The 25,361-nt window shown below is 39.6% G+C and overlaps 1 protein-coding gene across 2 annotated transcripts; it reads left to right on the top strand.

Annotated features, from left to right (window-relative positions):
• Positions 1-11,632: 11,632 nt before the first annotated feature.
• LOC311295535 (myosin heavy chain, fast skeletal muscle-like) lies at positions 11,633-22,744 on the top strand. 2 transcript variants are annotated; one of them, XM_084416983.1, is made up of 41 exons: positions 11,633-11,658; positions 11,907-11,948; positions 12,279-12,491; positions 12,627-12,770; positions 12,850-13,006; positions 13,264-13,291; positions 13,676-13,790; positions 13,870-13,962; positions 14,054-14,117; positions 14,216-14,314; positions 14,398-14,501; positions 14,672-14,810; positions 14,899-15,017; positions 15,122-15,271; positions 15,360-15,530; positions 15,606-15,912; positions 16,051-16,124; positions 16,203-16,290; positions 16,362-16,479; positions 16,597-16,720; positions 16,813-16,949; positions 17,039-17,294; positions 17,381-17,623; positions 17,708-17,884; positions 17,982-18,127; positions 18,218-18,308; positions 18,415-18,804; positions 18,951-19,077; positions 19,230-19,348; positions 19,435-19,631; positions 19,716-19,899; positions 19,980-20,145; positions 20,237-20,361; positions 20,472-20,780; positions 20,890-21,093; positions 21,180-21,305; positions 21,715-21,885; positions 21,982-22,086; positions 22,170-22,265; positions 22,376-22,507; positions 22,628-22,744. In XM_084416983.1, exons 3-41 carry the CDS (start codon positions 12,291-12,293, stop codon positions 22,643-22,645), a joined length of 5,814 nt encoding a protein of 1,937 aa, XP_084273109.1. In that variant the 5' UTR covers positions 11,633-11,658; positions 11,907-11,948; positions 12,279-12,290; the 3' UTR covers positions 22,646-22,744. The 2 variants fall into 2 exon arrangements, with proteins under 2 accessions (XP_084273109.1, XP_084273110.1); XM_084416984.1 differs by having other exon boundaries at positions 11,633-11,654.
• Positions 22,745-25,361: the final 2,617 nt, after the last annotated feature.

Raw genomic sequence — 25,361 nt, forward strand, 5'->3', positions numbered from 1 at the left:
CTGGCAGCTAAGCGTATGGGGCTTGTTGTGATTGGTCGTAGTGTTATCCAATTGCGTGCAGTGAGATTTCCAAATGCATGCTTGGTGCCGCCCTTCGAGCTGGGCTATTTTCATTAGTCGATGCCAGACCATTAATCTTTCAGATTTGGGTCTGGATTTCCAGGCTAACATAATCCAAAGATACACAACAAAGGACAAAAAAAGCACATTATTGAACATACTGATCTAAAGACAGAGACTTGAACAGTCACACACCTTTGTGCCATTCCTGAAACATAGTATAACCTGTCATTTCCAAGGTGTTTGATTTTTCATTTTACCATGTTCATGTACAGAGACTCATGTGAATGTTTAAGTGAGCAGGACTCATCCAGTCGCATCTGGTCCCTGTATAAAAATAAATAAATAAATAAATAAATAAACACCTGTGAACATGCTAATATCAAGAGAAACTATAGGGCTGCATGATTTGGGGAATATATTTTAGATTTTTCTGGTGACAATTGCGATTTAAAATTTACAAAATACATATACATATATACATACACACACACACATATATACAGTACAGGTCAAAAGTTTGGAAACATTACTATTTTTAATGTTTTTGAAAGAAGTTTCTTCTGCTCATCAAGCCTGCATTTATTTGATCAAAAATACAGAAAAAAAATGCAATATTGTGATATATTATTACAATTTTAAATAATTGGTTTTCAATTTATTATACTTTAAATTATTATTTATTTCTGTGATGCAAAGCTGAATTTTCTGATTCAGTCTATCACATGATCCTTTAGAAATCATTCTAATATGATGATTCATTATCAAAGTTGGAAACAGTTCTGCTGTTTAATATTTTTTCATAACCTGTGATACTTTTTTAGGATACTTTGATGAATAAAAAATAAAGCAAATGTTTTAAAAATAGAAATCTTTTGTAACAACAATATACACTACTGGTCAGTAATTTGGGGTCAGTAATTTTTTTTCTTTCTTTTTTTGAAATAAATCAATACTTTTATTCAGCAAGGATGTGTTAAATTGATAAAAAGTGATAGTAAAGAAGATATTTATATTATTAGAAAATATTTTTTTATTTTGAATAAATGCATTTCTTTTTAACCTTTTATTCATCAAATATATTAGGCAGCAGAAGTTTCCAACACTCATAATAAATCAGAATATTAGAATGATTTCTAAAGGATCATGTGATAGACTGGATGTCACATGTGACACTGAAGACTGGCGTAATGATGCTGAAAATTCAGCTTTGCATCACAGGAATAAATTATTTTTTACAGTATAATCAAATAGAAAACTATTATTTTAAGTTGTAATAATATTTCACAATATTACTGTTTTTTTTCTGTTTTTTTATCAAATAAACGCAGCCTTGATAAGCATTAGAGACTTCTTTCAAAAATATAAAAAAACGTAATGTTTCCAAACTTTTGACCTGTACTGTATATATATATATACATATATATATATATATATATATATATATATATATATATGTATATGTATTAGGGATGCAACAATAAAGTTAGCCCACGGTTCAATACATACCTCGGTTCAACCATTCAAGCAGCTGATTTCTGTGAATGAATGTAAAACTAAATGTATATTGCAGCACAGGGTGAAGTCAGTATATACATTAACGACGATTTGAGACAAATAAACGTACATTTAATGTAAAACTATGTAGATGGCGCTCTGTGGCGCGGCAGGATTTTGAACACGGTCCTGAACCGTTGCTGGGCGCCGCGGACAGACGCCAAAAGGCGCCGACGTTGTGTGTAGCGCTACGTACACTCATATAGAATAATGTGTTCGAATTTAAAAGACGTGGCGCTGCGCGTCCGGTGTGCGACCCCTTTAAATTGACCATTTCAAATAAACATATTTGTGCCTTCAGACAGTGATATTGCTGGGTGATGGCGCCGCAGATGTGCAGTCATGTTGGAAGTGTTTCCGTTTGAGTAGGCTACACATGTAAAACAATGCTTGCACAGTTATTTTTATTGTTTACCATTTTTTCTTCCTCGGCACTATACTCAACGGCAAAACCGAAATGTCCCCACACCACGGATTTGAAAGACGCCGGCGCTTCCTCGTACTGTAGCCTCACTTCACCACAGCTCGCCATGTTAAAGTGTGGAATGATGGTTAAGCGCCCCCTAAATTTAGAGCATAGTGATTGAATATTTACTCGCAGGGAATTTCCTTATCAGCTCGTAGACTTACAGGCACACACAAACAGTCAATTCGGAGAGAACTAAAACGCACATAAATTATTTAAACGTAAAACTGAAAAAAACGCAATTCACAAGCGCGTATTGAACCGTGGATGTCGTACCGAACGGTTTTATATTGAGAATTGTGGCATCCCTAATATATATACATATATATATATATATATATATATATATAAACACCGATATATATATATAATGAACACCGAGTTGAATTGTTGTGCCTTGTAGGCATATATGTGTAGGGCTGCATAAAATAATAACAATAGCCTAGATAGCAGGCAGCCTATAAATCGTTAAAAAGGAACGCTTCAGTAACACTACACTAGAGAAAAATATATGGATTATCATGTTACTTCAAATGTTTCCATTCGTTATGATGTTATGAAATGAGATTGGAGTAAAAACATGACGCCTAATGTTTAGCGAGTTTTGCTTTTCAAACGCATAGTGACCCAAACTCACAGCGTGTGTAGAGACCATTTACTGAACCGATCCAGCCGCTCCAAACTATGAAACATTATTGTTACCACATTATACATATCTACGTTTGAGCAGATATCTACAAACACAGTATTTAACAGCAAACACGGGTCTAAACATTATAATATTCACCATATTAGAATAAACACTCATACTAGTCTACGTTTATATCATGCTGTGTTTTATTATCGAACATAAAAACATCCTTGTGTCGTACATGAATATACATTTAGCATTAGGCTTCATGTTTTTACTTCAATCTCATTTCATAATGTACATTTTAGTCTGGCACCAGTTTAACTAGTAGCTACAATGTAAAGTTTAAGCAGCAATAACATGCTTACTATTATGAGTGTCTTACCTTAAAAATCTTTCTCATAAATCAAATTGTGTTCTTCTAATTCTTCTGAGGTAGATCCAAGTTAAACAGCACAGCACAAACACAGTCTTCCAAACTCAATGAAAAGCAGAGGAATACGGAAGTCTCTGATTCTTTGTTTTTGAGGTAATGTGCCCTTACAGGTCTGCGTTCCTTCACGTGGATCATTTGCATGTCAATTGCTCGTGCGCGCATGGGTGTGGTCACATTATAGTTAATGAGCTCGGACTGGAGAAACGGTTTACTATTATCTTTATTATCTTTAACGGTCGACTATTTCTAAAGTGCTTCTTTTATAAAGAACACCGCTTTCTTACATAAAGCAGTGAAACAGCCCCTGTACGAGAGAATAATTTATTCTTGAGTCATTGATATCAACCAATTCAGCAGCATCGCCATGGACAGCATCTGGTAACGTCACACGTAAGAAGGTATATCTTAAGCAGCTTCCTAAGGTATGGTTCGGGGAACACGCCTAGCAATGGTATACCTTTAGTTAAGTTATACCTTAAGAGTCTTCGTAGCGCACTAAGAGACAACGTTATCGGGAAATGCAGCCCTGATCATTATTTGCCATTCAAATGAGAGAGAACTCCATTTCAAGTTATTACCAAATATATAATCTGACAAAAGCACTCAAATGTATTCTAATGCTCCAGTTTGCATCCCAAAAATTTCACATGGTAAATGCCTAGTCTAAGTGTAAAACTCAGGTTTAATCTAAATACTACTAGAAATTCAGAATGACTAATAGATGCCCAAATCACAAGACCCCATCTGTCCTCAAAGACAAATAATCCCGAAAATACTACAGGTAGATTCTCATCACATGTATTAGAAACTCTGTAAACAAACTGTAGAACCAATTTTCCTTGAGTCAAGCACATTACTTCTCTGCCTAAAGATTTACATCTAGTTGTGAATTCTCCTAAGGAAAGCACTTGAGCAAGAAAGCATCCAAAGGGCCAGAGAATGTCAAGTCAAGTCATTTTCATTTATATAGCGCTTTTAACAATGTAGATTGTCTCAAAGCAGCTTCACAGAGATAAATGTATAATATAACGTAAGATTGTTTTGGCTTTATAGCGGTTCTTTAATAAAGTTATTTTCCAGCTAAAGTTAGTTTTGATTGATTCGCTTCCGTCGCAACGATCATTTGTTTTTAAATTAGGGCCGCCAAGACGACACCATTCTCTCTACACAGACTTTAGCGAACCTGTGAGAAACGCTGATGGTGTTCAGATGCGCATTAAGAACGGGTTCTATAGTTATGTGCATTTGAATATATGTGTGCAGGTTTGGAATTCCCTACAAACCAAACCTAAACAAATTACTGGTGTTTCCTTATAGTTTTGATTCAGAATTTTATTTTATTTTATCAATTCGGGGTAGATACGCAAATTGAGTTTTCCCGACGACGCGTTATCTGTAGAGTGGGAAAGGGATCCTCCATAGGGAGAGACTAGTTGGCCCTTCAGCACTGCGTTGACGCCGGGTCCAGGCGAAGGTCCTTCATCAGATCTGGAAACGGCCTGGATCCGGCAGGCTGCGGGAAAACCTTGGGATAAACAAAGACACTAAAATTAGCGTAGATGCCATTCTTCTCATGATGTAACAAGTACATCAGGATTTATGGGAAGTGTTCCCGGTTCCAGCTGACCTAATCTATGCAGCCTAATATTGAATTATAGAAGTCTATAATGTATTATGTGAACGCTATGTCAAAGAGATGTGTCTTTAATCTAGATTTGAACTGACAGAGTGTGTCTGCTTCCCGGACAATGGTAGGAAGGCTGTTCCAAAGTTTTGGTGCTAAATAGGAAAAGGATCTACCGCCAGCAGTCGATTTAGATATTCTAGGTATTATCAACTGGCCGGAATTTTGAGATCGCAATAGACGTGAAGGAGTATAATGCGTTAAGAGCTCGCTCAAGTACTGCGGAGCTAAACCATTTAGTGCTTTGTAAGTAATCAGCAATATTTTAAAATTGATGCGATGTTTAATAGGGAGCCAGTGCAGTTTTGACAGAACCGGGCTAATATGGTCATACTTCCTGGTTCTGGTAAGAACTCGAGCTGCTGCGTTTTGAACTAGCTGTAGTTTGTTTATTAAGCGTGCAGGGCAACCACCCAGTAGAGCATTACAATAATCTAGCCTTGAGGTCATGAACGCATGGACTAATTGTTCCGCATTTGTCAATGAGAGCATATGACGTAATTTAGATATATTTTTAAGATGGAAAAATGCGGTTTTACAGATACTAGACACGCGACTTTCAAATGAAAGATTGGTATCAAAGAGCACACCCAGGTTCCTAACCGACGACGAAGACTTAACAGAGCAGCCATCAAGTGTTAGACAGTATTCTAGGTTATTACGTGAGGAAGTTTTTTGTCCAATAATTAGAATCTCTGTTTTTTCAGAATTTAGAAGTAGGAAATTACGAGTCATCCAGTTTTTTATATCAGCTATGCATTCTGTTAATTTAGTGAATTGGTAAGTTTCGTTAGGTTTTGAAGAAATATAGAGCTGAGTATCGTCGGCATAACAGTGGAAGCTAATTCCATGTTTCCTAATGATATCTCCTAATGGCAGCATGTACAGAGTGAACAGCAGCGGTCCTAGTACTGAGCCCTGTGGTACGCCATACTGAACTTGTGATTGATAAGACATCTCTTCATTTACTGCTACAAACTGATAACGGTCAGATAAGTATGATTTAAACCATGCTAGTGCAATTCCACTAATGCCAACATAGTTTTCTAGTCTATTTAAAAGAATGTTGTGGTCAATGGTGTCAAACGCAGCACTAAGATCGAGTAACACTAATAGAGAGACACAACCACGATCGGATGATAAGAGCAAATCATTTGTTACTCTAACGAGAGCAGTCTCAGTACTATGGTATGGTCTAAATCCGGACTGAAAATCCTCGCAGATATCATTTCTTTCTAGAAAGGAACATAGTTGTGAAGATACTGCCTTTTCTAGTATCTTTGACAGAAAGGGTAGATTCGAGATCGGCCTGTAATTGACTAATTCTGAAGGATCAAGTTGCATTTTTTTAACAAGCGGTTTAATCATAGCCAGCTTAAAGTTTTTTGGTACGTATCCTAGAGACAAAGAGGAATTAATGATATTAAGAAGAGGATCTATGACCTCTGGAAGCATCTCTTTCAGTAGCTTAGTCGGTATAGGGTCTAACATACATGTTGTAGATTTAGATGATTTAACGAGTTTAGTAAATTCTTCCTCTCCTATAGCAATGAATGAATCAAATTTTTCCTCAGGGAGACTACAATGCACTGCCTGATGCGATACTGTAGTAGACGGTTGCATAGTTATAATTTTATCCCTGATATTATCAATCTTATAAGTGAAGAAGTTCATAAAGTCATTACTGCTGTGCTGCTTGGAACCTTCTGTGTTTGACGCTTTCTTTTTCGTTAGTTTAGCCACTGTTTCAAATAAATACCTAGGATTATGTTTATTTTCTTCTAATAGGTTTGAAAAATAAGCAGATCTAGCAGCTTTTAAAGCCTCTCTGTAAGCAATCGAGCTCTCTTTCCATGAAATGCGAAATACCTCTAATTTTGTTTTCTTCCAGTTGCGCTCCATTTTTCTGGCTGCTCTCTTAAGGGCCTGAGTGTGCTCGTTGTACCACGGCGTTGGATTATTTTCTTTAATCTTCTTTAAGCGCAAAGGAGCAACTGTGTCTAAAGTGCTGGAAAAGAGAGAGTTAAAAGTTTCTGTTGCAATATCAAGTTTTTCTAAGCTATCTGGGATGCTAAAATGATGAAACTGATCAGGAAGATTATTTATAAAGCAATCTTTAGTGGCAGAAGTGATAGGTCTAACATATTTGTAACACGGAGTCGGCTTTGCAGCCTTGGCTAAATGTAATTTACACGAGACTAGATAATGATCTGAGATGTCATCGCTCTGCTGCAGAATTTCAACGGCATCAACATCTATTCCATGTGATAATATTAGATCTAGAGTATGATTACGACGATGAGTAGGTCCTGACACGTGTTGTCTAACTCCAATTGAGTTTACAATGTCTTTAAATGCCAATCCCAATGCATCTTTTTCATTATCGATGTGTATATTAAAATCACCAACAATTAGTACTTTATCTGCAGCCAATACTAACTCTGATAGAAAGTCCGCAAATTCTTTGATAAAGTCTGTATGGTGCCCTGGTGGCCTGTATACAGTAGCCAGCACAAATCTCAAACGTGATTTATCATTTTTACTATATATTTTTACATTAAGCACTAACACTTCAAAAGAATTATATTCGAAACTTGATTTCTTAGTGGTTTTGAAAATATTACTATAAATTACAGCAACACCTCCTCCTTTGCGTTTCAGACGGGGTTCATGTTTATAACAGTAATCTTGCGGGGTGGACTCATTTAAAGTAATGTAATCGCTTGGTTTTAGCCAGGTTTCTGTCAAACACAGCACATCTAGGTTATTATCTGAAATCATATCATTAACAATGAGTGCTTTTGAAGTAAGCGATCGAATATTCAGCAACCCAAGCTTTAGCATTTGCTCATCTGTATTATAGCTGTTTTTTATTTGTTGAACATCAATTAAATTTTTAACCTTAGATAGGTTTAAACATTTTTTGGATTTCCAAAATCGGGGAACAGACACAGTCTCTATATGATGATAGCTAGGTGAAAGAGGCTCTATGTGATGGGATTTATCTGACCTGGGTGACGCGAGGCCGCTAGCAGACGGTTGGTTTAGCCAGTCTGTCTGCTTCCTGACCTGGTGCCCAATTTGTCATGTTTGAGCTCTAAGACTATGAGCCATATTACTAGATAGAAGAGCAGCACCATCCCAGGAGGGATGAATACCATCTCTTTTCAACAGGTCAGGTTTGCCCCAAAAACTTTTCCAATTGTCTATGAATTCTATATTATTACACGGACACCACTCAGACAGCCAGCGATTCAGTGAACACAATCTACTAACTATCTCATCACTCCTGCGAACAGGAAGGGGGCCAGAGCAAATTACAGTGCCTGACATCGTACTTGCAAGTTCACACACCTCTTTAATATTAATTTTGGTGATCTCCGACTGCCGGAGTCGAACATCATTAGTGCCGACATGAATAATGATCTTAGAGAATTTACGATTAGCATTAGCCAGCACTTTTAAATTTGCTTTGATGTCAGGCGCTCTGGCTCCCGGCAAACATGTGACTATGTTCGCTGGTGTCTCTATTTTCACGTTCCGTGTGATCGAATCACCAATTACTAGGGCACAATCAACAGAATTCTCAGTGGGTGTTTCACTGAGCGGGGCAAATCGATTTGTTGTGGTAATCGGAACGGAAGAGTGGTTTTTTGATCCGCGACTAGAGCGATCCCTCACTGTCACCCATTTGCCCGGCTGCTCAGGCACTACTTCAGCTGGAACCGAATCATGTAAAGAGTTCACTATGCTAGGCGCATCCAAAATAGTATCTAAAGCTCTAGCACTCTTACTATCCTCAATTAAAGTTTGGATGCGTGTCTCTAATTCTGAAATCTTCTCTGTCAGCCTAACTGTCTCCTTACATTTATCACATATAAATCCTACATTGCCAACAGAGAAGTCTATGCTAAACATGTGACATGAAGTGCAGGTGACAATAACAGGACAAGACATTACTCACCGTGTTTGTTGACTGATTATTACTTACCTGAGCTTTTATGAACTCAAAGGCGCGAGCGCGCGAGAGAAAAAATAAATAAATAAAACAGCTGAGCGCACGGGTGGCGCGTTAACAGGCTAGCAGTAGCGAATTAGCGTGTTGTGCTAGTAGTAACGGAAGCTAGCGATGTCAATCTGAGATGTTGGGTAAGCTGTATTTAGTATAAACAACTACAAATTGTAGTAAATGATGGTTCAAAACAAAGAAATACGAGGCTAAGACGGAGCTTACAGCACCGAGGCAAACACACTCACAGCAGGCAGCGAGGCAGACAGGAGCAATCGATCAGCAATCGAAATAATGTCTGTATTATCGATTACAAATGCAAATAATACATTTTTTTTTTAAAGAAATATTACCTGGCCAGTTCAGCTGTGTCCCACTACTGTATGACAACAACAGGAAAGCCAAAGAATGAATCAATGCAAGAACAGCATGCCTGCAAACCAGCTGTTGAATAAAAGCACCTGCTAAATGAATAAATAAAGATAAACACTAATGTAAAGTCTTTCATTATACTGACCAAACAAAGGAATGACCAATAATAAAGATTAAATTAATCAATAGCTTGCTACAATACTCTTAGAAATATGGGTGTCCGAGTCGGAGTTGATTAAAGCGAATGACCATCTTGATATCAAACTTTCAACTTGACACCACAATTAACGCTTGTGATCTTTGCTGACAAATGGCAAAGCCTTGATGGCATTGCTGACCGGCCAGCTATATTTGTGGAAGTCCTAATATGACCACCCTTAGGGAAAGATGCCTTTTTTATTGAGCACATGTCCCCTTCTTATAAGGTGTCAACACCTTAGAATTTATTCCACAGCCTCCTGCCATCATTTCAAAGAAACTAAGAAAGCCTGTTGGACACATTGCATTGTCCTTGCAAGGAAAGTAAAAGGACATGGGCAGGATCCAAGGCCAGGAACACGGCACACCCAACGCCACCCAATCCTGGAGAGCTCTGAAGAAATCAGGGCCGCTTTTTCATGATGCATTCATGCAGTCGTGCCTGATTACAGCTCAGAACCGTCACACAAGACTTGCTGATCATGGATGCAGTCAGCCAATCATCATCAATTCACTGTAATTTTACAAAATGGGTTTTACCATTAACTGAATATACCACACACTCACCCTGGTCTCACTTACAACAAAACTGACCAATATTTAAACCTCTTAATTGCCTTGACATCTCCGAGTCACTGCAGCACAACAACTGCGGTAAATGCAATATATCTAGACCTAAGTCTGGAAAATAAGTCATATCACATCGATATATATATATAGCCCAGCTCTAAAACTTGCTCTATGGTAAAGTACAAAGGCATTATAGACATAACAGTAAAGCCGATTTGAAATTGTGTAGTATGAAAAGCACTATACAAATAATTATGACTGTAATATGACTACGACTCTGAGATCAACAGCATTTAACCACAAATTAACAGACACCTGATGCCCAATAGACTAGCACAGCCATTAGTAGAGTGTAAAAAAGAGAGATGAGAGACGACAAATTAAATGCATGGACAAAAACAAAGTTTGCATTTAGTCCAAATAAGAAATCATACGCTTTAATTCACAACATTTGCTATGCCTCTTATTTATAAGCTATTTCTATTATCCACCTGATTAGGATGTCTAAAAGAGACCCCTATATACATTTGACAGTAACACTTTATTTTGATGGTCCAGACATTCTACTTACTATACGTAACTTGTCAACTACATGTCAACTAACTCTCATTAGAGTATTAGTAGACTGTCTGCTTAATACCTGCTAACACTTTATTTAGAACAGACATTCTACTGACTACAAGTTACTTTACAAGTACAACGCTATAACCTAACCCTAACCTAGCAGTCTACTAATACTCTAATGAGAGTTAGTTGACAAGTTACGTATAGTAAGTACAATGTCTGGACCATCGAAATAAAGTGTAACCAATTTGACTTAAAATAATATTAAGAGCTGTGGCTGTGCTGGTAAATGTGTTTTTTTTTTAAATGTCTTTTATTAATTTGGAAAATGACCAGGGAAGAAAATACACTTCTAAAGTTATGAATGATGAAATTGACTAGTCTCATACCTTTTCATAGGTTTGTCTACACATCATTATTCTGCCAGATCTTGTCGCAAGGCCTTCAGCAAAAGTGTCACCATATGCACAAGTTCACAGAATGACAACTGTTGTGCCCAAATTTGCTGCTTTGTCACATGAAAAGCTTTCCAGGCTTCTGGGAACAGTATCCTAGTGACATTTGAGAGCTTCTCCACGGCTAAACTGGGCTCTACTGTAGTGCCAAGGCACTTGAAGAAGATTATGCTCTACATAAGACCTAAACAATGTCTGAACTCCAGTCACTGATACCCTTAACATAACAACCCTTTCTCAAGGTTAAGGCGCTTGATCACAACTGGCACCTATAAATACATCAAGTCTAATTTTTAATCTCAATATTGATGGCTTATTTTCAAATATTTAATTCATCTAGTGACAATTTACCTCATCTTACTGAAGGGTTCACTGCCATTATCTCAACCCAATTATCTGTTCTTCTAACACATTTCCTTTAAATAAAACTAAAACTAATTAAGACTGGACAGGTAATTACATCATAGTGATAACATATTTGGCTAATGTCACGATATTGATGAACGTGATAATCAGTTGAACAAAATTTCCTGTTGAAACGGAGCTTAAAATACATGACCAAATACAGTGAGTGAGTTTTGCTGAGTGAACACTATTCTGTCTATATAAGAAGCTGCTTCAGGCTCCTTTAAGGACTGACTGGAACTCAAAGGTGGGTGAGTTGTTCATCATGCTCTCCTTCTACTATTAACATAATATCACATACTTGTGTTCTGCAGTTTAGAGATGAAATGGCTAACCCTGATACATGGTAATCAGTTAGATTATTTAAGAGTTTAGAGTGTGACTATGCGCTGTTCAATATGCTTTTGATACTAATCTGACTGAATTAGTCCAAGTTATACTTGTAATTCATGTCATTCAAAGCACATATTTGAACTCAAGTTTTTTTCCTTTCTCTTAGCATCTCCAACCTCAGACACATTCTCTCTGGACAGGACAGCAGGTAAACAAAATATATGCATACTTATAATCATTGGTTTTCATTTTAGAAGCTAAGAAAATAAGAGATCCCATCTCAGTTCTAAAGCAAACAGTTGGTTGAATAGAGTACCAAATTGTTTTAATTGTTAAACTTGTTGAGTAAAAAGAGAGTTGCTCAGGATTAAAAAACAACTGCTTTAGAACACAGAAGCTCAGAAACACTCACATGGAGCAGCACCATTGCGCTCCACATTCATAGGAATTAATACGTTTCATTCCACTTGCATTTGTTTAATATTTAGAAGTTATGAAAGTATAAATCCCTCTGCACATTCTCTCTCTCTTCTCACAGTAAACCGCAACCATGGGAGATGGTGAAATGGAGTGCTTCGGCCCGGCGGCCATTTACCTCCGGAAGCCGGAAAGAGAGAGAATAGAGGCTCAGAACACCCCCTTTGATGCCAAAACGGCATTCTTTGTGTCAGAGCCGAGCGAGATGTACCTGAAGGGTGTTCTTGCTAGTAGAGAAGGCGGCAAAGCTACTGTCAAAACTCTGTGTGGGAAAGTAAGTAGAATTAAAAAATGTGTTGATCTTCTGTAAAACAGTTTTACATGATGCTGTGGACTGTAAAAGTACTTGCAAGGTGAAACAAATATAGCGTTTGTACTAAATGTCTCATCCATGTTTAAAACTTTATAGACGATCACGGTGAAAGACACTGAAATCTTCCCCATGAATCCTCCTAAGTTTGACAAAATTGAGGACATGGCCATGATGACCCACCTCAATGAGCCTACTGTGCTGTATAACCTCAAAGAGCGTTACGCAGCATGGATGATCTACGTAAGTCTAAGTAAATAATATTTTATTCCTGGGATGGGGCGGCAGCATTGTAAAACTGGACTATCTATCTCCGTTTCAGACCTACTCTGGCTTGTTCTGCGTCACTGTCAATCCCTACAAGTGGCTCCCAGTGTACGATACAATCGTTGTGAATGGATACAGAGGCAAAAAGAGGATTGAAGCCCCGCCTCACATCTTCTCCATCTCCGACAACGCCTACCAGTTCATGCTCACTGGTAAGTGGAGATATACATTTTCAATCCGTTTTGCAACCCAATCAACTTGTACTGAACTTGAGCCTGCTTACATTTTGCTTAATACTCCTACAATTTCTTTATTTAATGGACTATTTTTACTTAATGGATCTCTTATGAGTAATTTATGTAGTGGTGTACATCTTGTTACAAATATGATATAAAAAAATATATAAAAAAAAACTGAAAATATAATCTGTTTAGCGGTTTCATTTATAATAATACTAAATGTGTTTCAGACAGGGAGAATCAGTCTGTCCTGATCACGTAAGTGGGCTATGATAATTAAAGTTATTGTATAAGATTCATCATGTAAATGCTAACATTGCTTAAGCTATTGAGAGAAAACAGTTTAACGCCTGCCTTTTCTGCTGTTGAAAGCTTGTAACATGTAAATGCAGAAGCATCATTCTTATTGGCATGTGCTGGGAAAGACAGGAAAACTAAAGTAACAGAAAGGTGTGGGGAAAAGCCCTTACTGACAGAGCTGCATGTATACAAGGTTAAGACCACACTGCCAGCATGATGCATGTGCAGGTTTCATGTCTGACATTTATGGATTTTAAAGAAGCACTTACAAAAAGCCAACATATCACATAATTTATAATATTCTGAAATATGTTCTTTTCCATCTTTAACATGTCCACTCAGTGGAGAATCTGGTGCAGGAAAGACTGTCAACACCAAACGTGTCATCCAGTACTTTGCGACAATCGCTGTTTCTGGCGGAAAGAAGGCAGAACCTACCACCTCTGGCAAAATGAAGGTGACTAAATAATCGAATATCATTCAAAGTACAGTGAACTAATTATTCTGCATGATGAAATTACTTAACTACTCACCAGGGGTCGCTAGAGGATCAAATCATTGCAGCCAACCCTCTGCTGGAGGCTTATGGAAATGCCAAGACTGTGAGGAATGACAACTCTTCTCGTTTTGTAAGTTGCTGTGGCCAGATGAATTGTACAAATTCAGTTAACATTCCAAAGCTGGGAAATTCAAAACTTCTAAATGTTTAAATCTGCTTAGGGTAAATTCATCAGAATTCACTTTGGGACCACTGGAAAACTGGCCTCAGCTGATATTGAAACTTGTGAGTCAACACTGTGAGGCAACACTGCCAACATATAAATGTTTAATGTGGAAACAAAAATGTGGATTTATTTATTTATTATTATAATTTTTTGGAAGATCTGCTGGAAAAGTCAAGAGTAACATTCCAGCTGTCTGCTGAGAGGAGCTACCACATCTTCTACCAGCTCATGACCGGACACAAGCCAGAGCTGCTCGGTGAGAAATCTACAGTATTGAGCATTTCATTTATTTCCATGTTTGAGAACACTGTTAACACACTGCACATCAATTCTTTACAGAGGCCCTGCTCATCACCACCAACCCTTACGACTATCCAATGATCAGCCAGGGCGAAATCACTGTCAAGAGTATCAATGATGTGGAGGAGTTCATTGCCACAGATGTATGTGGACAACTACATTATTATTAGTAGAAGCAGTATTTTCATATTTTATTAAATTTATCTGAGCAAACAAACATCCAAAAAACACTACAATAAACTGAATGACATAATACCCTTCTTTTTGACTCGCTAAAGAATAATGTGAGATTCATTTGGTCATATAAAAACAGACTGCCATTGACATTCTGGGCTTCACTGCTGATGAGAAAATCAGCATCTACAAGCTGACAGGTGCTGTGATGCATCATGGAGGCATGAAGTTTAAACAGAAGCAGAGAGAAGAGCAGGCCGAGCCTGACGGCACCGAGGGTAAGACGTCTACAATTAGCACATAACTATAAACATGTAAACGTTCACTTCATTAGTGACAATAATGTGTAAAACTGTTCTTCCTCAGTGGCTGATAAAATCGCCTACCTCATGGGCCTCAACTCCGCTGACATGCTGAAAGCTCTGTGTTACCCCAGAGTGAAGGTCGGAAATGAGATGGTGACCAAAGGCCAGACAGTACCACAGGTGATCACTTATCTACTCGAATAAAGTGTCTCGTAGACATTCATAGTTGTCTTGGGAAGTAAAAGAGTAATGATATGATCTACGCTGACCTTTGAATTTCTCAGGTGAACAACTCAGTCTCTGCGCTCTGCAAGTCTGTCTATGAGAAAATGTTCTTGTGGATGGTTGTCCGTATCAATGAGATGTTGGACACAAAGCAGCCAAGACAGTTCTTCATTGGTGTGCTGGACATCGCTGGATTTGAGATCTTTGATGTGAGCTTCAGCTATCAAAGTCTCTGTAACAATCAGGATATAAAAAATAGTAGCCATCAGTAAGAACTTGCCTTTGCTTAATTGTCAGTTCAACAGCTTGGAGCAGCTTTGCATCAACTTCACAAATGAGAAACTGCAACAGTTCTTCAACCACCACATGTTTGTTCTGGAGCAAGAGGAGTACAAGAAAGAAGGCATTGAATGGGAGTTCATTGACTTTGGTATGGACTTGGCTGCCTGCATTGAGCTCATTGAGAAGGTAAGAGGACATTTAGCAAATTAAAATGATTTTTCATATTGTGCCTGTACTTGAGCGTGAATATTTCTTCAACAGCCAATGGGCATCTTCTCCATCCTTGAAGAGGAGTGCATGTTCCCCAAGGCTACAGACACAAGCTTCAAAAACAAGCTATATGATCAGCATCTGGGCAAATGTCCAGCTTTCCAGAAGCCCAAGCCTGCCAAAGGTAAGGCAGAAGCCCACTTCTCTCTGGTCCACTACGCCGGCACTGTGGACTACAACATTAATGGCTGGTTGGACAAGAACAAGGATCCACTGAACGACTCTGTCGTGCAACTCTACCAAAAGTCATCGCTCAAAGTGCTGGCCTTCCTGTATGCAGCTCATGGAGCTGCTGATGGTAAGAACATTTGCATTTCCTCAATTCCTTTGTGTTATGATGCAATTAGACATTATCTAATAGTGATATAATGAACGGGTTGATGGAAAGCAACACAAGGACAATAAAAAAACAATTTCATTCATTGACATAAAACAGCTGAGGGAGGAGGTGGAAAAAAGGGAGGCAAGAAGAAGGGTGGTTCCTTCCAGACAGTGTCTGCACTTTTCAGGGTAAACAGATTATCTTTTAATGAAGAATGTGAATTTTTACATCATTAAATATTAGACTAATGACAAACGTTTCCACAGGAGAACTTGGGTAAGCTGATGACTAACCTAAGGAGCACTCACCCTCACTTTGTGCGCTGCTTGATTCCTAATGAGTCCAAGACTCCAGGTAATCCTAATCTCTGAAGACTCAAAGGTTTTGAAAATATCTCTGGAACCTTAAGAACATTTTCATTGCAGGTCTGATGGAGAACTTCCTGGTTATCCACCAGCTCAGGTGTAATGGTGTGCTGGAGGGCATCAGAATCTGCAGGAAGGGTTTCCCCAGCAGAATCCTCTATGGTGACTTCAAGCAGAGGTAAAGACACCTTTTTGCAACCACTGAATTAGAGATGATGCACCACATAATCTTCATCCTCTTATGACCTTTTTTTTTGCTTCATAAAAACATGACTCTCCTCTGACTGTCCTCTAGATACAAAGTATTAAATGCTAGTGTCATCCCTGAGGGACAGTTCATTGACAACAAAAAGGCTTCAGAGAAACTCTTGGGCTCTATTGATGTTGACCACACCCAATACAAGTTTGGACACACCAAGGTGAGCTGCACAACAACTGGCTAAGCTCAAATCTACAATAGAGGAGAATGGCTTCCATAATATACAGGAAACATCATTATATGTTCTTACAGGTGTTCTTTAAAGCTGGTCTGTTGGGTACACTTGAGGAGATGAGAGATGAGAAACTAGCAGCGCTGGTTACCATGACTCAGGCTCGTTGTCGTGGCTTCCTCATGAGGAAGGAGTTTGTCAAAATGATGGAGCGGAGGTGAGTGAAAGAAACATTATTTCATTTACAATTAAATAAATAAAATTGAATATTTTTGTTAAACTAAAACCAGAAACTCCGTCTCCCAGAGAGTCAATTTATTCCATCCAATACAACATCCGCTCATTCATGAATGTGAAACATTGGCCATGGATGAAGCTGTACTTCAAGATCAAGCCTCTTCTAAAGAGTGCAGAGACTGAGAAAGAAATGGCAGCCATGAAGGATAACTTTGAGAAAATGAAGGAGGATCTAACAAAGGCATTAGCTAAAAAGAAGGAGCTTGAAGAAAAAATGGTTTCACTTCTTCAGGAGAAAAACGACCTTCTACTGCAAGTAACATCTGTGAGTATTTCAGCTCTTATTGATCCTAATGTAAATGCTAAAGCTATGAACATAAGCCATTAAACTAAATCCATCTCAATGAACAGGAATCTGAAAACCTCTCTGATGCTGAGGAGAGGTGTGAAGGTCTCATTAAAAGCAAGATCCAGCTCGAGGCCAAACTCAAAGAGACAAGCGAGAGACTGGAGGATGAGGAGGAAATCAATGCTGAACTGACTGCCAAGAAGAGGAAACTGGAGGACGAATGCTCTGAACTGAAGAAAGACATTGACGACCTGGAGCTCACCTTGGCCAAAGTGGAGAAGGAGAAACATGCAACAGAAAATAAGGTTAATAATCTTTTCACATGTTCTTCACACTGCTGACTGTTCAGGATCTTGAAGATGAAACCAGTGAACAGTGTTTCCATTTAGGTGAAAAACCTGACAGAGGAGATGGCCTCTCAGGATGAGAGCATTGCCAAGCTGACCAAAGAGAAGAAAGCCCTCCAAGAGGCACACCAGCAGACTCTTGATGACCTTCAGGCAGAGGAAGACAAAGTCAACACTCTGACTAAATCTAAGACAAAGCTTGAGCAGCAAGTGGATGATGTAAGATATTTGGCATGAGAATAAGAACATGAATCAATAGGAAATGAATGTTGTGTCTCTATACCATCATTAAATGCTCTGGTTTCTGTGACAATAGCTTGAGGGCTCACTGGAGCAGGAGAAGAAGCTCCGTATGGACCTTGAGAGAGCCAAGAGAAAGCTTGAAAGTGATCTGAAACTGGCCCAGGAGTCCATAATGGACCTGGAGAATGACAAACAGCAATCAGAAGAGAAGATCAAAAAGTGAGTGGACATTAGTCTTTACACAATTACACATTTTACAAAAAGTAAGTATTCTGCATATTTAAAAAAAAAAAAAAACTTTAAAAACAGGAAAGACTTTGAGATAAGTCAGTTTCTCAGCAAGATTGAGGATGAACAGTCTTTGGGAGCACAGCTTCAGAAGAAGATCAAAGAACTTCAGGTAACCCTAACCCTAATCTTTTCATTGTAAAACTGTGAAGTAGTTGCTGAGCTGGGAAAACCCACGTTGCCAATAACACTGCATAATTTTTATTTTATTTATTTAGGCCCGTATAGAGGAGCTGGAGGAGGAAATTGAGGCCGAGCGAGCTGCTCGTGCTAAAGTTGAGAAGCAGAGAGCTGATCTCTCCAGGGAACTTGAAGAGATCAGTGAGAGGCTTGAGGAAGCTGGTGGTGCCACTTCTGCCCAGATTGAGATGAACAAGAAGCGTGAAGCTGAATTCCAGAAGTTGCGTCGTGATCTGGAAGAGTCCACCTTGCAGCATGAAGCAACGGCTGCAGCTCTCCGGAAGAAGCAGGCGGACAGTGTGGCTGAACTCGGAGAACAGATCGACAACCTTCAGCGGGTCAAACAGAAGCTGGAGAAGGAGAAGAGTGAATACAAGATGGAGATTGATGACTTGTCAAGTAACATGGAGGCTGTGGCTAAAGCAAAGGTATACTATTGGGAAAACTTTAAGTGAAGATTTAGTTTTAGTTTTACAAAACTACTTTAACTTTAGCAGCTTGAAATATAAATAAGTGTCAAAAAAAAAAACACAAAGAGGTCAAAAAGTTTTAAAAGTTTTAATAATTATTGTAGGCAAACCTTGAAAAGATGTGCCGGACATTAGAAGACCAAGCAAGTGAGCTAAAAACCAAAAATGATGAGTTTGTACGCCAACTTAATGATTTAAATGGACAGAGGGCAAGGCTGCAAACTGAAAACGGTACGTAAATAAACTGAATATACCATACATACATTGAATACACCATGCACACAATTATAGAACTGAGCAAAAACCTGTGATGCAAAAACCCAATACTGACATCATACAGCTCTTGTGGACACTTATATAAATTTCCCATTGTCTCATACTAGGGGAATTTGGCCGTCAGTTGGAGGAGAAAGAAGCTCTTGTTTCTCAATTGACAAGAGGCAAACAAGCTTATACTCAGCAGATTGAGGAACTCAAAAGACATATTGAAGAAGAGGTTAAGGTATGTACCTAATTTTCTGTTACCAAGTACTGTGAATAGCCATGAACATAGCAGTATACAATAAAAGGAAACATTTTGACTTCAAGGCCAAGAACGCTCTGGCCCATGGGGTTCAGTCTGCCCGCCATGACTGTGATTTGCTCAGAGAGCAGTTTGAGGAAGAGCAGGAGGCCAAAGCTGAACTCCAGCGTGGAATGTCTAAGGCCAACAGTGAAGTGGCTCAGTGGAGAACCAAATATGAGACTGATGCCATCCAGCGCACTGAGGAGCTTGAGGAATCCAAGTAAATACATCATTGGAAAAAGTCTTCCTATATTTAATATGAAAAATATTAGTCAGATTTCATAATTTGATATCACTTCCTCAGAAAAAAGCTGGCCCAGCGTCTGCAGGATGCTGAAGAATCCATTGAGGCGGTGAACTCAAAGTGTGCCTCTCTGGAAAAGACCAAACAGAGACTGCAGGGTGAAGTAGAGGATCTCATGATTGATGTGGAGAGGGCAAATGCATTGGCAGCCAACCTTGACAAGAAGCAGAGAAACTTTGACAAGGTAAGAAAGACATGGATAACCTATAAACCTAAACGTTGATGAACCGAGGACTTAGCTAATTAACACTGACTACATTTCAGGTGCTAGCAGAGTGGAAACAAAAGTATGAGGAAAGTCAGGCTGAACTAGAAGGTGCTCAGAAAGAAGCTCGTTCTCTCAGCACTGAGCTTTTCAAAATGAAGAACTCCTACGAGGAAACTCTTGACCACCTCGAGACACTGAAGAGGGAGAACAAGAATCTGCAACGTAATGCCACTTTTATTTGTACACCAAGGACTAAAAAAAGAGATGCATTAAAACAGAAAATCTTACACTTATGATTTTTAAACCCTTTTAGAGGAGATTTCTGACCTCACTGAGCAGCTTGGAGAGACTGGAAAGACGATTCATGAACTGGAAAAGGCAAAGAAGACAGTGGAGTCTGAGAAAACAGAGATCCAGACTGCGCTTGAAGAAGCTGAAGTACTGTTATTTAAAGCTGTCAAACCATGGAAAAATTCTATTCTAACATGGTGAACATTACACAATTTTTCTACCAGGTTGATTTAATTTTTACTTTAACTATCCATCAGGGCACCCTGGAGCATGAAGAGTCCAAGATTCTTCGTGTGCAGCTGGAGCTAAACCAGGTGAAGAGCGAGATTGACAGGAAGATTGCTGAGAAGGATGAGGAGATGGAACAGATCAAGAGGAACAGCCAAAGAGTGATCGATTCCATGCAGAGCACTCTGGACGCTGAGATCAGGAGCAGAAATGATGCCCTGAGAGTCAAAAAGAAGATGGAGGGAGATCTGAATGAGATGGAGATCCAGCTGAGTCATGCCAACCGCCAGGCTGCTGAGGCCCAGAAACAGCTCAGGAACATCCAAGGCCAACTCAAGGTATCTTTCTGTAAAACATGGAATTGTATTAAGAATTGAATGTTTGACAATATGAATATGATACATGAACCAAAGCAAGAGAACTAACAAAGAAAGAATGTTGCCACAGGATGCCCAACTGCACCTTGATGAAGCTCTCAGAGGACAGGAGGACATGAAGGAACAGGTGGCCATGGTGGAGCGCAGGAATAACCTGATGCAAGCAGAGATTGAGGAGTTGAGAGCTGCACTGGAGCAAACAGAGAGAGGCCGCAAAGTGGCGGAGCAAGAGCTGGTTGATGCCAGCGAGCGTGTGGGACTGCTGCACTCACAAGTACAAAAAATGACTAAAACAAATTCAGGATACATGATTAACTTTCATATATAATGTACACTAAACTAACTGCTTACATCCCACAGAATACAAGTCTTATTAACACCAAGAAGAAGCTTGAGACTGATCTGGTCCAGGTTCAAGGTGAGGTGGAAGATTCAGTCCAGGAGGCCAGAAATGCTGAGGAGAAGGCCAAGAAGGCCATCACTGATGTGAGTGTTTACATTCTGCTTCTCTATTCTAATTTAAACAGTTATTTGACTTTGTGTTTAGGTTCATGTGGTGACAAAGGGAATATTCACAGAAGGTATTTTTAGCTATGAAGTGAAGGAAAGTGAAGACAAAGTATGGTAACCCATACTCGGAATTTGTCCTCTGCATTTAACCAATCCAAGTTAGAGTTAGTGCACACACATTAGGAACAGTGAGCAGCCATTTTTTGTTGTGGCACCCAGAGAGTGATTGGGGGTTATATGCCTTGCTGAAGGGCACGTCAGCCATTACTTGCTGGTATTGAGAATCAAACCCTTGACTTTCGGGTTACAAGTCTGACTCTCTAACCATTAGGCCACAACTGCCCATCTAAATAGGTTAGTTAACTTAAATTGGCTTATATTTCAGGCTGCCATGATGGCTGAGGAGCTGAAGAAGGAGCAGGACACAAGTGCTCACCTGGAGAGGATGAAGAAGAACCTGGAGGTGACTGTCAAAGACCTGCAGCACCGTCTGGATGAGGCCGAAAGTCTGGCCATGAAGGGTGGAAAGAAACAGCTCCAGAAACTGGAGTCCAGGGTAAATTTGAGTGTTCAGGAGCTTAACAAAACTCATTCTTAGATATACTGGTTGTGGCAGAGATTTGACAGGCAAAACAATAACTCTCTACTGAAGGTGCGCGAGTTAGAGTCTGAAGTTGAAGCCGAGCAGAGACGTGGAGCAGACGCTGTGAAAGGAGTGCGCAAATACGAGAGGAGAGTGAAGGAACTTACCTACCAGGTAAAACTACTTTTAATTAGAAATTTACCACCTTTTACAATATACAGTTTAACTAAGACCATGACCAATATTTACACCCAAAGACTGAGGAAGACAAGAAGAACGTGACCAGACTGCAGGATCTGGTAGACAAGCTGCAGCTGAAAGTGAAGGCCTACAAGCGCCAGTCTGAAGAAGCTGTAAGTCTAATTTCAAATCTTGAGCGTGAAGTTTTAGTATTGACAAGAACGTCCAGTGCCATGAATGCACTAATATGAAATGGGTTGAATATCTTGTGTAATCATAACAGGAGGAGCAGGCCAACACTCACCTGTCCAGGTACAGGAAGGTGCAGCATGAGCTGGAGGAGGCTCAGGAGCGCGCTGACATCGCAGAGTCCCAGGTCAACAAGCTGAGGGCCAAAAGCCGTGAAGTTGGAAAGGTATTGTGAATTTTTCTGCAAAAGGGGTAGGGGGTTAATCTTAAAGCACACTGCTTAATATACATGTGTTTCTGACTGGGGGAAAAAACATGCAACTTAATGTCTTTTTATTTACTGCAGAGCAAGGATGAAGAATGAAGATGAGACATCACACCACATCTACAAGCAAGCATACTGTATAATATGACTTACTTGTACTGTGTCTTACATGTCCATTAAATGCAGTTTATCAAGGCACTCTCTGTCTGTCTGTATTGTAGACTGGTAGAGCATGGCACCAATGTCAAGATCAAGGGTTCAATTCTCAGAGAGTGCATGGACTAATAAAAAAGAATTCATACCTTGAATGCAATTTATGTCGCTTAGGAAAGTTTCTACCAAATTTACAGGTGTGTAAATACCTCATTTACTCAATACCTCAAAATACTCATTTTAAAAGTCAGCTAAATTAATAATAATTTCATCTGTCAAACATAATACAAAGCTATACAGTCCAAGCTTCTCACTTTTATTGATGAATGAGAATTACTGTGTGCAAATGAAATCTCAAATTCTTTAATAATAATTATTATAATAAATTCATTACATTTATATAGCGCTTTATATAGCTCGGCACTCAAAGCGCTTTACATAGGGGACAATTTTACATTTACATGGGGAAACTTAATATTCAACGATATTATTTATCTGAATGTACAGCGTTTTAATACATGACATAAGTATTTGATCACCTACCAACCAGTAAGAATTCCGGCTCTCACAGACCTGTTAGCTTTTCTTTAAGAAGCCCTCCTGTTCTCCACTCATTACCTGTATTAACTGCACCTGTTTGAACTCGTTACCTGTATAAAAGACACCTGTCCACACACTCAATCAAACAGACTCCAACCTCTCCACATTGGCCAAGACCAGAGAGCTGTGTAAGGACATCAGGGATTAAATTGCAGACCTGCACAAGGCTGGGATGGGCTACAGGACAATAGGCAAGCAGCTTGGTGAGAAGGCAACAACTGTTGGCGCAATTATTAGAAAATGGAAGAAGTTCAAGATGACGGTCAATCTCCCTCGGTCTGGGGCACCATGCAAGATCTCACCTCGTGGGGCATCAATGATCATGAGGAAGGTGAGGGATCAGCCCAGAACTACACGGCAGGACCTGGACAATGACCTGAAGAGAGCTGGGACCACAGTCTCAAAGAAAACCATTAGTAACACACTACGGCGTCATGGATTAAAATCCTGCAGCGCACGCAAGGTCCCCCTGCTCAAGCCAGCGTATGTCCAGGCCCATCTGAAGTTTGCCAATGACCATCTGGATGATCCAGAGGAGGAATGGGAGAAGGTCATGTGGTCTGATGAGACAAAAATAGAGCTTTTTGGTCTAAACTCTACTCGCCGTATTTGGAGGAAGAAGAAGGATGAGTACAACCCCAAGAACACCATCCCAACCTTGAAGCATGGAGGTGGAAACATCATTCTTTGGGGATGCTTTTCTGCAAAGGGGACAGGATGACTGCACCGTATTGAGGGGAGGATGGATGGGGCCATGTATCGTGAGATCTTGCAACAACCTCCTTCCCTCAGTAAGAACATTGAAGATGGGTCGTGGCTGGGTCTTCCAGCATGACAACGACCCGAAACACACAGCCAGGGCAACTAAGGAGTGGCTCCGTAAGAAGCAACACATGGTCCTGGAGTGGCCTAGCCAGTCTCCAGACCTGAACCCAATAGAAAATCTTTGGAGGGAGCTGAAAGTCTGTATTGCCCAGCGACAGCCCCGAAACCTGAAGGATCTGGAGAAGGTCTGTATGGAGGAGTGGGCCAAAATCCCTGCTGCAGTGTGTGCAAACCTGGTCAAGAACTACAGGAAACGTATGATTTCTGTAATTGCAAACAAAGGTTTCTGTACCAAATATTAAAGGAGTCATAATGTTGTTTTAACTTTGGTACCCAATGCTCTATTATAGTCTTTCAGGCACTTCTAAAAAAGAAAAGTGGAAAAAAAATCAACACAGAGCCCCTCAGACCCTTATTTCTAAAGGCATTATTGTCTCGCGAGATCTGATGCGATGTTTTGGCTGTCGTGGACGGTCATTATAATAATGCAAATGAGGGGCGCGTTGATTGGTTGCAGGAAGGAGGGGGGTTGACACCGCAGGTAACTTCAGCATCATTACAAACTGACATGGCGCAAGTTGTCAGAACCCGACCCGGCCGCGACATATGGGATTCAACCGTACATGTTTGAGCCGGACTCTGAACCAGAGCTGGAAAGGGAAGATGTAGAGTTGTTGGATGCACGTCTACATCAAGATGTCTCTGAATGGTAAAGACAATCATTTTGACTGAGACATACATTAACATCAGTTCGAGCAAAAACGTGTGTTGCTATTTTCTCCCACATAAATTTACCTTTTATTTAATGTAGATTACATTAACGGAGATGTAGTTTTTTTTTTTTATCAGCTTACAGTGGTTTTGAGATTTTTACTATCATGTGGTGTTTTTGCCTTGTTTCACGTTGTGGTTATTTAGACATTCAATATGTTTCTTCTTTAGACATGCAACGTGATGTTATACTTGCATTTAAACAGTTTTAGCCACTGAGCATGGACTCCTGTACCGTCACTACTGTAGCTGCTAGTGTAAAACAAAGTGGAAAGATGTGGCTAGCATTCGTAGAGTCCATTCCCCGTGTTTACCTCGAAGGTAACGTTACATACAATAGCCGCATTAGCAGTTAGCTGCTATTTGTTAACCACAGTAGAGCAATAAAAACACAGTCTTACCTTTTCAATTTCTGGCAAGTCCCTGATGGTTGGGATGGCACCTTTTCCCAAACGGAGCTTCGAGG

Source organism: Rutilus rutilus (genome assembly GCF_951802725.1).
Source record: "Rutilus rutilus genome assembly, chromosome: 8".
Classification (NCBI taxonomy): Eukaryota; Metazoa; Chordata; class Actinopteri; order Cypriniformes; family Leuciscidae; genus Rutilus; species Rutilus rutilus.